We start from the raw sequence: 15,357 nt of genomic DNA on the forward strand, positions 1-15,357 counted from the left end.
GCCACCTCCCTCCCCCCCGCTCTTCACTTTCATCAGCGAACACTTGTCAGAGGGCCCATGGCGGCCAGCGATGCCCCTGCATGTAAGAAGCGATTTTTGATTACCTTAAAGGATCACCCGAGTCCCCAAATGCAGAGGCTTTTCTTTCTGTTCGCCATGCAGTATCAAATTCCATCAAAACATCCTGAATGAAAATATGCTGAATAAGAGTGAACTGCTGAGCTACAGTTAAAGTTTAAAGATTACAAATGAAACACCCGAAATTGCATGAAACTCTTGAGGAAACGCAGGATAGCCTGGTGATGCGACATTAATTGTTTTATACTCAAACTTCCCTTTTAAAAGCGCTTCCTTGGTCTTTTTCTTTGCACGTTAAACACACGTCGGCCACAACAGGAAATTAAAAAAAACTGCAACTGCGTTATTTGCATAATTTTTTTTTAAACGCGTTAAATATTTCAAATTAATTGTGTGCGTTAACACGCTAATTTTGACAGCCCTAATTTTTAACTGAAACTGTGGTCCTTGGCACATTCATGAAATGCATATCTAAAAGCTTTTAGCACTGTTGTGCAATCTCTTATGACTTGCTGAGGTTGGGGATTAAAGATATTATTGTTGTAAATAATGTTAAATTTCTTGTACAAAAAATCGTTTTGCTTCATAAGACATCAAGAGCAACAGGAACTAATTTAGTTTTTCCTGTATAGGTTGATTTAATCATCAAAATTTCAGTTGTCGTTGACTTAAATTGAGTGAATCACCAAGGACCACATTTTCAGCTAAAAAAATCTTCAGTTTTTTCACACACATACAGTTAATGGCAAAATTATTAGCCCTACTATTGAATATTTTTACTATTATTTCGCAAGTGACGTTTTATAGTTCCCAGTATTTCTTGAAATATTGTTTATCTGGAAAAGGTCTTATTTCTTTTAGTAAAACTGGAATTCAAACAGCTTTTATATTTTCAAAACAAATTAAGGTCAACACTATTAGCCCCCATAAGAATTGTTTTGGCTACAGAACAAAGCCTTTTTGACCAATGACTTGCCTAATTAGCCGAAATTGTTAACCTAATAATCTAGTCGAGTCTTTAAATTGCACTTTAAGCTGAATACTAGTATCTTGCAAAATAACTAGAAAATAATTATGTGCTATAATCATGGAATAAGACAAAATAAATTAGTTATTAGACTATGTTCTTTACATTAAACAGAATAATTTTTCAACTGTGTATATATAATTATAAATACAATTAATTGCACTTAATATATCACACAAGTAGCAGTGGGACATGGCTGAATATCAGCACTGGTGGGAGGCGTGCGTCGGCAGGCCGAGTGCCTTAGTGTCCAACAGTGATGATATACAGCCATATTGCAGTGCTACTCGTGTGATATTGTATTTATACAACAGTTCGATGGCATAATCGTGTATAAAAAAGAAAATCAAAAAGGGAGAGTCTAAAAAATCCTTTTGTATGAGGAACTACTTTCTTCCGCCATTCCTTCACATCTGCAGTTGACGTCAGAACAGCAGAAACAATGGCTAATTCACAAACGTCACTTTAGAGCTAGTATTTTAATGATTCTCTAGCGTAATGTCTAAAGTGATGACAAAACAGGTAATTTTGCTCACATTTTAAGATTATATTTTAAATTAATAAATAAAATTTCACTTGACTAGATATAGAAAGTTAATACGGCTCATTTGTTTTATTTCCTGTCAAACATGGAGCTTCATTATTATTATGATTTTATTTCTGTGTACTTCATAATATTATGTGCACTAGAAAAAGGGCTGATTTAAATTAGCTAGATATCTTTAATGAGCTCATATGTTTAAAAAAAACACAAAAATAAAATAAACAAAACAAAAAATAAATAAATAAAAAAATCGCCAAAGCACTAAAATAAATTCTTAACCATCTCTCCATACTCCCACAGATGATTATCATAACATAACAGCTCAACCTATGGTGAAGCACAAGCCTCTGTCTCGGACGCTGGCGACTGCTGACCTCCAGTGGCAGCGCTCAGAACTGCAGGAGGCTGAAATCTCCAAGCACAGGTCAGACAAAGGTCATGAACTCTGTGACAGCAGTGCCAGCAGCAGCCGCTCCACATCCAGCAAAACCTTCAATGACAGCGACAGCATTTCTAGACCGGCTTGGAAACACAGCAAACACCTCAAAGACAGGATTAAAGCCCACCGCGCACAAACCCAGCAGAGCACCACCGTCAACACCCTGGAAGTGTTTTCCCAGCGGCCCGCGGAGGCCACGTTTACTCAAGAGAGGGCAAACCTGCATGCTGTGGAGGTGACGCAGCGCTTCTTCGAGACGGTGTCCACGCAGCTGGAGCGCTGGTATGAGAGGAAGATCCTGGAGGCGCAGAGAACAGCAGAACACAAAGCTTTGCAGGACAGAAGCAGACTGATGGAGAAGATCAGCTCGCTGGAGGAAGAGCTCCGGAGGCTTCGCACTGATCACAGAACAAACACATAAAAAACTAAAATAGATGTCATGCTTTCCATGCATTCATTTTTAGACAACAATACCAACTGGTAATGCATTTTGGGAAATTTTCCTTCCAGCCTGGTGCATTTAAGCATCTATTCAATCATTTTTTTAAATCTTTTTTGATTTTAAAAAAATGATTGAATTTAATTCTTATTTAATGAAAATAAAAAAACTAATAAAATTGATTAATATATATTTTAAATATAATAAAATGTAATATAAAATATATATTTTCAATTATTTAATTTATATATTTTTTAATTATTTAAATAATAATAATTCACTATATTACTCTGGATAAGAGCCTTTTTATTAAAGTACTTTATTAAAATATATTTATTTATAATATATATATTTGATCCAGATTCGATCACGTGATCAGAAATCAGGCCCGATCACACGATTTCAGAATCGATCGGAATCGAACGTTACCTCCCGATCAGGACTCGAATATATATATGTATATATTCTCAATATTTTTTAACACATCTATAGTTATACGGTGGCATAGAGTTAGACCTCTTTCTTGACTTCACACAGAAAGAGTAACGCGTCTGACATGACATGACTTTGTCGCAGAGATGCTATCGGTTAAATGCCGGCGAAGTAGAACACGGAAGCAGCTTAAAGCAAAAAGCGCGAGTACTGTATGTCTGCGGTCTGAGGGTATTATAAATTTGATGGCGACAACATTGCTATAGCAAACTGTGAGATATGTAAACTTGGCATTACAAGAGGTGGAAAGGAAAAGGCTACATTTAACACAACAAACCTGATAAGGCACCTCAAAAACAAATGTAGAACCTCGATTTGAAATGCCGTCTCCCCACTATTCCACAAAGAAAGCTCTGCCAGCCCTTTATAAGAAGATTTCTGACAAACTACTTGTCCTGTTAGATGTACCTCATGTTTCGTGACCACAGCCATATGAGTCTCTACTAAGCCCTTACCACGCAATAGATAGACTCCAATCAGGCCCGTAGCCAGCCTAGTTAAAGGGATAGGTTCTTTTTTTCTCAAAAAAGTGGACTTTTTTTGCAGTTATTCGACTCATTTTATTTAATTATGAAATTTAATACTGCCATTTAGTGACATTAAGCACTTTTTTGCTGGATTAGTTTATTGGATGGTCACACTTTTTGATGTACCAAAAACATTTTCTAAGATATCTTCTAAGATAAAGATTTAGAATAAACAAATATGAAGAGGTTGTTTATTTTTAGGCTACTTTATGATATATCACTAGGGGAAAATTAGCAATCTGTTCAAGTTTTGAATTTAAAACTGTGGCCTATTGTCATTTTAAGCAAATAACCAACTGTTCAGCACATCCAACTTTCCTCAGACTCAGAATTTGACCATTTGAATAAAAAAAAATTAAATAAATAAAATAAACAACAATAATAATAACAATGCAAAGCTTCACGATATTTCTAGCTTTTCTTGTAAAATAAGTATGCTTGAAATATTATGGATAACAACAATAGCCTAATAAGTATTAAAATGGGCCGCTTTTGGTGCTTCACAACTTTTTATTGGTCATTTTTTCTTTCAAGAAATAAGGTCCAGGATTTAGAATAAAAGTTACTTAAAAAATGCTTTCTCTATAACAACAATACAGTGAAAGTTGACTTGCATCAGATTCCGCTTTGCCTTAAAGCCATTTTAATGGGTTATTTTTGAGGATGGCGGTCAAACAGTCAAAAAAGACAAATGAGCTCATTTATGGTACAATACAGGATCTTTGTCAGTGGGGGGTGGGTCTGGGCCTGGATCCTGGATCTGTTTCTTCACTCTTCTTTATTCTTTTATTATGTATTATAGAAGTATCGGTTCAGGTTCAAGGGCAAAAAAAACCTGATCGGTACATCTCTATATAATATTTATTTATTTATTTATTTTTGAGCCATTACATATATAAATTACAATTTCAAATATTTAAAAACATATATTAATTAAAATAATTTTATTTATATTATTTTATAAATTAATTAATAATACTAATAATGAATATTATTTGTATTATTTATTTTATTATAAATGTTTTTTTTTTTTTTTATTATTAATACTTTAATTCCCCAAAAAACAGAAATGACAAAAGGAAATTGAACATTTAAGGAAAAAAATGTATGGAAAATATAAGTTGGGTCTCAGAGCATAACTGTGAAATGTGTATTAACTATACAAATATCTATAAATGTAATTTATAATACATTTAGGATTGTGTGAAATATTGTGAATTAGGGGAAAGATGAATAGTAAAGACTTAGATGTCATTATTAAAATTAGAATTACTGTAATAAATTGGAATTTATATCCGTTAGCTATAAGAATACCTCTTGTTGTTGTAAAGTACATTATAAATTGATTAGTTCTTCAGTCTGTGTACTTGTACATTTGTGAATAAACACAACTGTTTTAAATGTGTCTAGAACTCCGTATTCTTGTTGTGATTAATGATACATGTGAAAGCTATTAAAAGTCTGTCGGGTCGAAGGTTGTATAACAAGAGTTCATGACCCACTGTGACCTCCGGAGAACCACATTTCTGCGACTCTAGTGGTTTATACAGATTATAAGTGATAATCCTAAACCCCTCAAACTTTTAATGAATAATTTACATCATTTCTACTAAATAATTCATGATTGCATCCAACTTTGAAACAATTGAATCCTTTAAAACTCCTGAAAGTACAAACCATTTAAAACAATAATTAAATCACAACACTTCTCCCCAAGCCGAACATTATTTTTCAATGTTTTCAAGAGAATGCTGTTCACGCTGTGTTCTTTACCTCGTTCACACCATAAACCTCTTCTCTGTAAATATCCGCAGGCGTGCTGGAATCTCATTATCTCCAAACAGTCGGATCAGGCCTGCACGAGTCTCTATTGATTGAAATGGATCAGAGTGAAGTAATCTATCAGCATGGTGGACGTCCATCACTGCCTGCGTCCATTTCCAAACTCCCGCCTCCAACAGCAAAGCCTTTTACTCTACAACAGAAACAAATGGCTGCTGAGGTGGTTATGCTTCCATTGTTCTTTTCAACGTGAGCTTGTTTTTATTCAAGTCAGACATTGTGATATTTTGTTTTTCTGCGAGATTTATTGTGATATGAATATAATTATTTCACCAGATGACTTGAGTAACTCAATTTGGAAAGAACTCATAATTTGATATTGATTGGGATGATTTCGTAGGCCAGATAATCTGCATATATGATATTTTTTTGTATTTGTTTGGTGAGTCTAACTGTATTCGAGTAGAAGTTGAATAATCAAATAAAACTGAATAGTCTTCATTCTATAAAAGTTAAATGCAATTAATTTTCATTGTTATAATTCCTTGTACATAGTCATAGGCCTTAAAAACAAAACAAACAAGCATTCTTTCACTCTATTAAGGTTAAACTTCACAATTACTCAACAATATGGTTCTTGGTCAGCTATAATTCCACTCAGATTTCCTGAGGGATAAATAAACTGAAGCTAAACTTGACATAGAGATGTGACTATTGCGAATGACCACATTGTGATATAGATGCTGAAACGATAGATTGTGCAGCCCTAATTCATACATAAAGCATTTACAGTTAAATTACCATTAAAGGGTTAGTTCACCTCAAGATGAAAAATGTACTTATCCTCAGGTCATTGCAAAATCTGTGAAAAAATTCATTCATCTTTGGAGCACAAATGACAATATTTTTGAGATTTCTCTCTTCACTAAAAGTGTTAAAATGCTCCTAGGTTACCCCTTTTTTTCAGATTTAATATGAGTTTAATATGAGCTTTTGTGTCTCCAGAATGTGTCTGTAAAGTTTCAGCTCAAAACACCTATCAGATTTTTTATTATACCTTTTAAAGTTTCTCTTTTATACATTTTTGCACCAAGTGGCTGTTTTTTGTACTGCGCCTTTAAGGCTAGTCCTTCCCGCCCACCGTTACTACGTGCCTTAATCACCTCCCTCGACTGCGTCAGACAACAGACAGACTTAAAGGAAGCAGATCTCACATAGCGTTTGTGAGAAATACTACAGTAAGAACATTACCAATGAGTATTTGATGCTGCATTTGTTGGGGAGTTGCAACATTGAGTCACACACAATGTCGTTACAAAGTTTGCGCACACACACACACACACACACACACACACACACACACACACACACACACACATTTAGCTTTGCACTCTTTTTGCACGCAAGTGTGACAGGATACAGGTTAATATCCACTGCTGTATGAATATCTGTTATATTAATGTCCAAAATAAACCCGATTTAACTTCCACAAACCGTGATTGAAGCGTCTTGTTCTATAATTGTTCTGACACGCGGCTGTGGTGATGAAGTAAAGCTAAGCTAAATCGCTGTAATTCATTACACACATGCACTGTTTTAAAACATTTTAAACTTGTGAAACTCACTCTTCTTGATCACATTTGATGATGATCCTAGCGAACTGAACAGACATTTTATTCCCGGTTGCTTTGAGCACGTCTGGTCTTGTTGATATGATTATACCAGTGACTACCGGGACATGTTAATACACAGTTGTTAATCTATTCGGTGGGCGGGGGGCCGCACTCCTACGTCAAGTCAAGTTGGTCTGAAAACCGATCCAATTGGTCCACCGTTTTTATGCTGTTAAATTGAAAAAAAGGACTGGGGTGTGTTTATATCACCCCAATATGACTGTCTATACACTATACCTACACACATGTCTGTCCAAACAGCTTGAAAAGTAGATTTTCATCAAATGTTGCCCTTTAAATCAAAATTGCAAAGGTTTTATTTTGCGAACAAATGTTGTTAGGCAGCACGGTGGTGCAACGGGTATCACAATCGCAATCACAATCGGTTTAATCTTGCAAAAGAGAGGACAATCACTTTATGAACTAGCATCAATATCGCAATGTGTGAGTCCGCAATTGTCACATCACAGGGATCTGCAATGTAGTTAGGATTATAGTGAACAGACATTACAGTTACAACATAGTGGAGTCGTTTTCAAATTTTAACCTTCGAGTGAAAGTTTATTATCTGCTTAATTGTGTTTTTAAGGTCTGACTGTAAGAACTTTGAGCAAACTTAAACATCCAGGTACAATAAATTAAATGTTTGTAGCTTAAAGGTTAATTATACATTCGTACTCAAAATGATTTAGTGTTGTTTTTTTAATTATTATTATTATACATTGTACATTATTTATTATATATTATACATTGATTATTTAATTTCCGCTTCTAAATACTGTTTGGCTCTCCAGAAAATCATAATCTTGTTGATTGCATCTTTTGTCTGTTGTATTTAACTATGCTTGTCATTTTAAAATGAAATTTTATGCAGACACGCTCCCCTACACAATCACCCCAATCTTTACAAATTATCAAGTCATCTGGTGAAATTGCATTTATATCGCACTGAATGAAAATATTGCAATGTCAGTTTTTTCCAATATCATGCAGCCCTATCATGAACAGACTTAATTTTTTATTTTATTCACATGCAAGTTCGATCAAATAATATATATTTTAAAAGAGTTCAAACATACCTGCTGGATATGCAAGAAAAATTCAAAAAGTCAAAAGTTCTTGTGGAAGCTTAAACGTGACATGCAAACTGAACCTCATCGGTTCTTCTTACACATCAAACAAGCATTCTAGAGTGTCCCTCATCAAATTTTAATGACGTAAACACACAAATGTTGATTGTTTATATGAACCAAAAACAATCTGGATTTAATTTTTAGGATTAACTAACCCTTTAAGAGTCTCCGCATGGACCCCGTGGACCAGCCTGAACACCCGCCGGTGCCTTTTTTCACACCTGCAGCTTCTCCATGATGAACGTCCAGCATTCTCCAGCCCATGGCGCCTAGACCACAGCTCTGCACAAGAAGTTTGGACAGAGAAGAAATGCTTGTGCCCAACTGAGCCTGGTTCCTCTCAAGGTTTTTTCCTTCACTTTCGTCTATTGGTTAGGTATTGTTGCTTGCCACTGGCTTGCTTGGTTTGGGACTTGTGGAGTTGCACATTGATGGATTTGCTGTTCAGTATTTGGACTTTCAGCAGTGAAATTTAAACCACACTGAACTGAACTAAATTGAACTTTAACTGTGAAAACTGGACTGACACAATTTACAGTACTAGAACTTCTATGTTAAGCTGCTTTGACACAATCTGCATTGTAAAAGCACTATAGAAATAAAGGTGAATTGAACTGAATTGAATTTAAGAGACCATGTGAGAACAGGGTCCCTTTAAAAATACAGGTTTATCATTTCTGGTGAGTTTTGTTCCAGCAATATTATCAGTAAATTACTTACTGTATATGGTTTAAAAAAAAAAAAGAAAAGAAAAAACATTAACATGCCGTACAAAGGTACATCATCAAAACGACAACCTTTGTCAGGCCCGTAGACATCCTATTGAAAGGGGTGGTTTCTTTTTTTCTCCAAAGTGTATTTTTTTTTTTTTTTTGTGATTCTCCTCAGTTTCTTTTAAATTATGAAGTTCAAATACAGCATTCGTGAAATTTGAAGCACTACTCTTTAGTGCATTAGCTTGTCGGATGGTGATCATAAACACACTTTTTACAACAAAAATATTTCCTACAATTGTCAAAGTGCTTACCATACTATTTTACCACAAAATGTTTATTTAGAAATGTGTGTTAAAACTGTAAGCTATTACAGTATTATAAAGCTGTGTGATTAGAACTTTTAATTAAACATTTTGAATAAAAAATAAAGATACTATTTTCAAAATACAAATTTATTGTCATGGATCATTAAAAACAATTAGGAATCTGTTAAAACGTTTTTAAAAACAGACCAAAACATATTAAAAACTGTAGTCAGTAGGTAAAAAAGCTGGCCAGCTCATTTCCTCAGTCAGAATTTGTTAATTTGAAGAATTAAAGTTTAATCTGTCTTAAAGCTTTCTTCTATCGTTTATTTTCGCAATTTATGATGGCATGCTGTCAAAAATGGGACTCATATGAGCTCATATAGCTAGAGGCCAAATTCTGGAATTGTCAGTGAGCGGGTGGGTCTTTCGAACCCCCCATGGCTACGGACCTGTTTGTAATTTCTCTATGCTAATGTTTCTGAAATAATAAGTAGTTTTAAGTGTGCAATGGTCTTGCACTCAATATTACAGGGTATCTGTCTTTTAATACAAATATAGTCAATTTTTATGTAACGTCATGGCGCCTCGGGTCTGATTCACAGAGCAAGCAGTGCGGAACCGAAGGAGTAATTCTTGATTTCTTGCTGTATACACAAATTAGACATTTTTATATATTTATATAATACAACAATGTTATGTATATGACTTACCTAAACCATTTGTTCGCATGGCTCGTTCATCCACGCCGATAGTACGTTAATCGATAACGTTAGCCTAAAGAAGTTTACATTAGGCCTAACGTTAACGTTACTGCGCTGCATAATTATGAAAGCAGCTTTGATCTTTTTGTTTATCAACCACTTTTAAAACATGAACAGCTGCATGCTACGTAGAATCGTATTTCCTTCACGAATAATTAGCTATTTATAGCTATCATTGAGTATTTTTTTCACCTGAGAAGCTCAAACATAAACAAACACACTAGTCACCACCTGCAGACAGACACTGATTGAATGAATCTGCAGAGTGAACCGCTTCAAAAGAGTCGAGTTACTGAGAAGATTCAAAATCGCCATCTGCTATCTAGCTCAAAAAGCCAAAACCTTCTCTCCTTTTGCAATACAGACTATGGTTATATGTTGCAAACCCCTAATTATTTGGGATACCATGATTTAACGTTTGTTTTGTTTTAGTTTATGCTTTTCATTCGACATTAACCAGTGTCTTCAGTGTGCTATCTAACCAACTCTTAAAGAGCCCATATTATGGGTTTTTGAAAATGCCCTTCCCTGTAGTGTGTAACACAGCTCTAAGTGAAGTGAAATATCCAGCTAAGGCTTAAATCTGTAAGTGTACAGTGTTTAAAACTATTGATTCATCTATAAAAGAGTCGACTCATAGTGCTTCAAACGAGTCGTCTTGATAACGAGTTATTAGGTGTTTCGCGATGACGCAGCTACGAAACACAAGTAGTTGGGCTCGCAAACCCGGGAGATTTGAAACCTGCGGCCCCGCCCACTAACAGAAAAAAAGTCTCACACACACACACAGAGACACACACAGACACCGGTCGAATGAAGTCACGCTGTGCAGATGGATATTATGGACCGTCTAATCAAAGATGAAACATCAGCAATACAGCCCAGCCTTGAGCAGTTCTGAGTGCTTCTGGAAACTATATGCTTTCAAAGAAGACTTATTCAGTTTGTTAAAGGAAGGATCAGTATAGACTGTCAGAACATGGATCAGTGGATCATGGATCATTTTCTACCCCCATTTCACAAGTGTAAGTAAGTGCGATTAAAATTATTGCCTCGTTTACTCTAGCTTGCAAATTATATATTTAGTTGTGTTTTGTTACTTGTAACCGCGTGTACTGTATCAGGTTAACTCTTTATATTCCCATATCGCGTGTAAAGCCACGTTGAAAACGCGACCCGTGCCGCTTTGATTACGGATCGTCAGCTGTTTACACACATGCAACGGACAAGTTTCAAAATATTTCAGCTCAATATTATTGTCTCCTCGTGTGTTTAACGCACGGGTATTCGCGGATATAACTGAGCGCCGCTCCTCTATGGACGCGCCGGCCCTGTGTGTGTGTGTGTCTGTGTCTCCTCGTGTGTGTAACGCACGGGTATTCGCGGATATAACTGAGCGCCGCTCCTCTATGGACGCGCCGGCCCTGTGTGTGTGTGTGTCTGTGTCTCCTCGTGTGTGTAACGCACGGGTATTCGTGGATATAACTGAGCGCCGCTCCTCTATGGACGCGCCGGCCCTGTGTGTGTGTGTGTCTGTGTCTCCTCGTGTGTGTAACGCACGGGTATTCGTGGATATAACTGAGCGCCGCTCCTCTATGGACGCGCCGGCCCTGTGTGTGTGTGTCTGTGTCTCCTCGTGTGTGTAACGCACGGGTATTCGTGGATATAACTGAGCGCCGCGCCCTCTCTATTCAGCCGGTCCTCTATGGACGCGCAGGCCCTGTGTGTGTGTGTGTGTGTGTGTGTGTGTGCGTGTGTGTGTGTGTGTGTGTGAAAAGAGCAAGAAGACTGTGTAAAATAGTTAGTCGTTAGTATTTTCTAGTCCATCGTCTGTGTTTACATTCACCCACTGGCAGCCAAAATCCACTATGAAGCGTGTGTGCACTGTGACTACTTTTATATTGTAGATTAGCAGCTGGGCATTTCACTCTCGCGCTGAAGCCTGGTCCGTGTCGACCAATCGCAGCAGGCTGTCATTGGTCCAATCAGCGCAGATTAGCTTCGCGCTGAGGAAGGGTTTGGGAACAAATGAATCGCTGAACGATTCATATGGGAGTCGTTGGGATAATTAGGTAAAAATAAATGCAGATTATAAGACCATCAAAGTGTTTTTTGACCTTGCATGCATATTAGACTGTTGTTGGAGACCCTTACAACCTAAATATGACCCTATTTCATGTATAATATGGGCTCTTTAAATTAAAGATGGATTAATCTAATCAAACGAATGTGGTAATCGTAGTCAGTGTAGTGGTATAAAAATGAAAAACTATTTCCCGCAGCATTTTCAAAAGAGTAAACACTGAAACGTTAATTGTCTGAGGTAATTTGTATACTGTACTTCAATTTGCTAGTCATTTCATAACTTCCATGTATTTTATCATATTTCCATATAACCAACTGTTTTCTATTTTCTTTGTTGTATTATATCTTCGCATCAAATTACAAAAAAACGAATCAGCCCACTTGTGCGAGGCATTTGTATGGGGCAGGACAGTAAATTTGAAGTTGTTCTCTTTTCTGGCTGTCGTTATCAGTGTCACGCATTTTTTTCCTTTTTCTGAAAGACTTCATAACTCCATCGTGATGTTTTTCTTTTAATTCAACAAAGGGGATTGTAAAAAAAAATAAAAATTTAAGTTTCCCAACCATGACGACTTTGGCTACTGAGAAACCCGGAAATGTGAAAAAGGTTCGAATCCATCAGCTGGTTCTTTTAGAATACGTTCGATATACGTCACAAGTCGAACCTTCTACTCTCATGGAAGCAGGTGAAACTCACGCTCGCTCCACTGTTTTTCACATCAGATTATCAAGAAGAAAGTATCATACACTTAGATTTATATTTCACCTAGATAAACAATGATAAATGACTTATATATTTATCTTTGGCAGACGGGAAACACCACAGTAAAGAAAGGGTAGGCTTAGTGAGGGTCAGACGTTTCTGTTGCATGAAGACATAAGAAGATTTCTGGAGATACAGTATACTCGAAGAACAACTTGTGAATCACTAGTGATCAACAAAAACTGAGTACATATCTGTTCCCATTGCCATAGACAATCGATAGTATGATAGATGTCCTTCCAAGAGGAAGGGGGTGGTGGTGGGCATAAGGCTGCACAACATATCGGTTCAGCATCAATATCGCAATGTACACGTCGCAAAAATATGCAATGTCCAGTCTGAATTATAGTTTACCAGGAGCTACAGAATTGTATTTAATCACTGTATTTATATGGAATTTATGATTTATGCAACAAAAAAAAAGATTTTTTTTTTTGTCTTTTTACATTTTTAAAATGAAAACAAGATTTCTCTTACCCCGCTGGGAGATAATTTCCTTAAATAAACTCCTAAAAACTCCCCATTTTAACTTATTTCTTCTGACGGTGAAAACTAAACAATATTTTTACTTGGTCTAAGAATACTTTAGATATTTTGGCTAAAAAATAAGACAAAACAAAGTATGATCATTTGATTATTCAATTTCTTATATCCTAAAACTGTAAGACTCCCCAGAAAACCATCAAATAGTGCTATTCAAACCATCTTGTGAAACGGTATTCATATTGCAACATTATTGCAGAAAAATAAAAGATCACTACGTATATCAGATTTTTCCAATATCGTGCAGCCCTAATAGCTACTTAGACAGATAGGTTGCCAGTACTTAGGCCCTATGCAGGCAGTTAGGTTGTTACAGTACATAGATGTCCTTCCAAGGGGGTGGTGGGCATAGGTAGTTAAGCAAATAAGTAGCCAGTATAGGTATAGATATGCTAATAGGTAGGTACAGTACATGCCCTTCCAAGGGGGTGGTGGGCATAGGTTAAGCAGATAGGAAGCCAGTAGTTATAGATGTGCAAACAGGTAGGTAAAGTTCATAGATGCCCTTCCAAGAGGAAGGGGGTGGTGGTGGGCATAGCTAGTTAGACAGATAGGTAGTCGGTAGATAGGCCTTATATGTATACAATTACTGAAGGTAGGTGGTGGGCATAGGTAGTTAAGCACAAAGGTAGCCAATATGTATAGATAAGCTAATAGGTCCAATGCACAGATGTCCTTCCAAGGGGGTGGTGGGCATACAATGGGTAGATAAGCAGATAGGTAGCCAGTAGGTATAGATATGCAAATAGGTAGGTACAGTCCATAGATGCCCTTCCAAGAGGAAGGGGGTGGAGGTGGGCATAGCTAGTTAGACAGATACAGTAGGTAGCTGGTAGGTAGGCCCTAGGGATGCAATTAGGTAGGTAGTACAGTCAATAGATGCCCTTCCAAGAGGAAGGGGGTGGTGGTGGGCATAGGTAGTTAAGCAGCTAGGTAGCCAGTAGGTACAGTATAGATATGCAAATAGGTAGGTACAGTCCATAGATGCCCTTCCAAGAGGAAGGGGGTGGTTGTGGGCATAGGTAGTTAACCAAAGAGGTAGCCAGTAGGTATAGATATGCAAATAGGTAGGTAAAGTATATAGATGCCCTTCGAATAGGAAGGGGGTGGTGGTGGGAATAAATACCAGATAGATGGATGGATGGATGGATGGATAGATAAGTCAGTTGGCGTTTCTGTGTAGAGTTTGCATGTTCTCTCCACATTCACGTGGGTTTCCCCCGGGTGCTCCGGTTTCCCTCCCTGTCCAAAGACATGCGGTACAGGTGAATTGGGTAGGCTAAATTGTCCATAGTGTATGAGCGTGAATGAGCGTGTATGGATGTTTCCCAGTGATGGGTTGTAGCTGGAAGGGCATCCGCTGCGTAAAACATATGCAGGATAAATTGGTGGTTCATTCCGCTGTGGCGACCCCAGATTAATAAAGGGACTAAGCCGAAAAAGAAAATGAATGCATGAATGAATAAATGCATCAAGGTGGCACAGTGGGTAGCACGATCACCTCACAGCACAAATGTCACTGGTTCGAGCCTCGGCTGGGTCAGTTGGCATTTCTGTTTGGGGTTTGCATGTCCTCCCCGTGTGTTTCCTCTGGGTGCTTTGGTTTCCCCCACAGTCCAAAGACATATGGTATAGGTAAATCGGATAAGCAAAAAAATAAATAAAATTTCCGTAGTGTGTATGGACATTGCGTAAAACATATGTTGGAAAAGTTGGCAGTTCATTCAGCTTTAGCTACAACTGATTAATAAAGGGACTAAGCCGAAAAGAAAATGAATAAATAAATGCACCAAAATAAATTGCCTATATTCACCGAGAAATGGATAAAAACATTCATTTTCAAAATAAGGTGTACTCAATTACGCTGAGCACTGTATATATGCACATACTAAGTAAATTCTAGTTTAGCTCGGCAGAAAGCAGTTATAATGGAAAGTTCCAATGCTAAATTATGTCAAAAGTTTTTTTTAAATCTGTTGATGGTTGTTTTCATAATAACAGCATGATCAATAAGACAAGCAGAGGCACATGTAATATTTTTGAACCA

The 15,357-nt window shown here is 36.9% G+C and overlaps 1 protein-coding gene across 1 annotated transcript in view; it reads left to right on the forward strand.

The window, feature by feature from the left end:
• The window catches only part of ankrd6a (ankyrin repeat domain 6a), a 13,720-nt gene extending 11,211 nt beyond the window's left edge, over positions 1-2,509 (forward strand). The window contains exons 8-9 of the mRNA XM_056477294.1: positions 37-82; positions 1,950-2,509. Of these exons, the coding sequence (XP_056333269.1) occupies positions 37-82; positions 1,950-2,509 (606 nt within the window). The remainder of the gene's footprint in view (positions 1-36; positions 83-1,949) is intronic.
• The last annotated feature ends 12,848 nt before the right edge of the window (positions 2,510-15,357 follow it).

The sequence above is a fragment of the Danio aesculapii genome, chromosome 17 (genome assembly GCF_903798145.1).
Source record: "Danio aesculapii chromosome 17, fDanAes4.1, whole genome shotgun sequence".
Taxonomy (NCBI): Eukaryota; Metazoa; Chordata; class Actinopteri; order Cypriniformes; family Danionidae; genus Danio; species Danio aesculapii.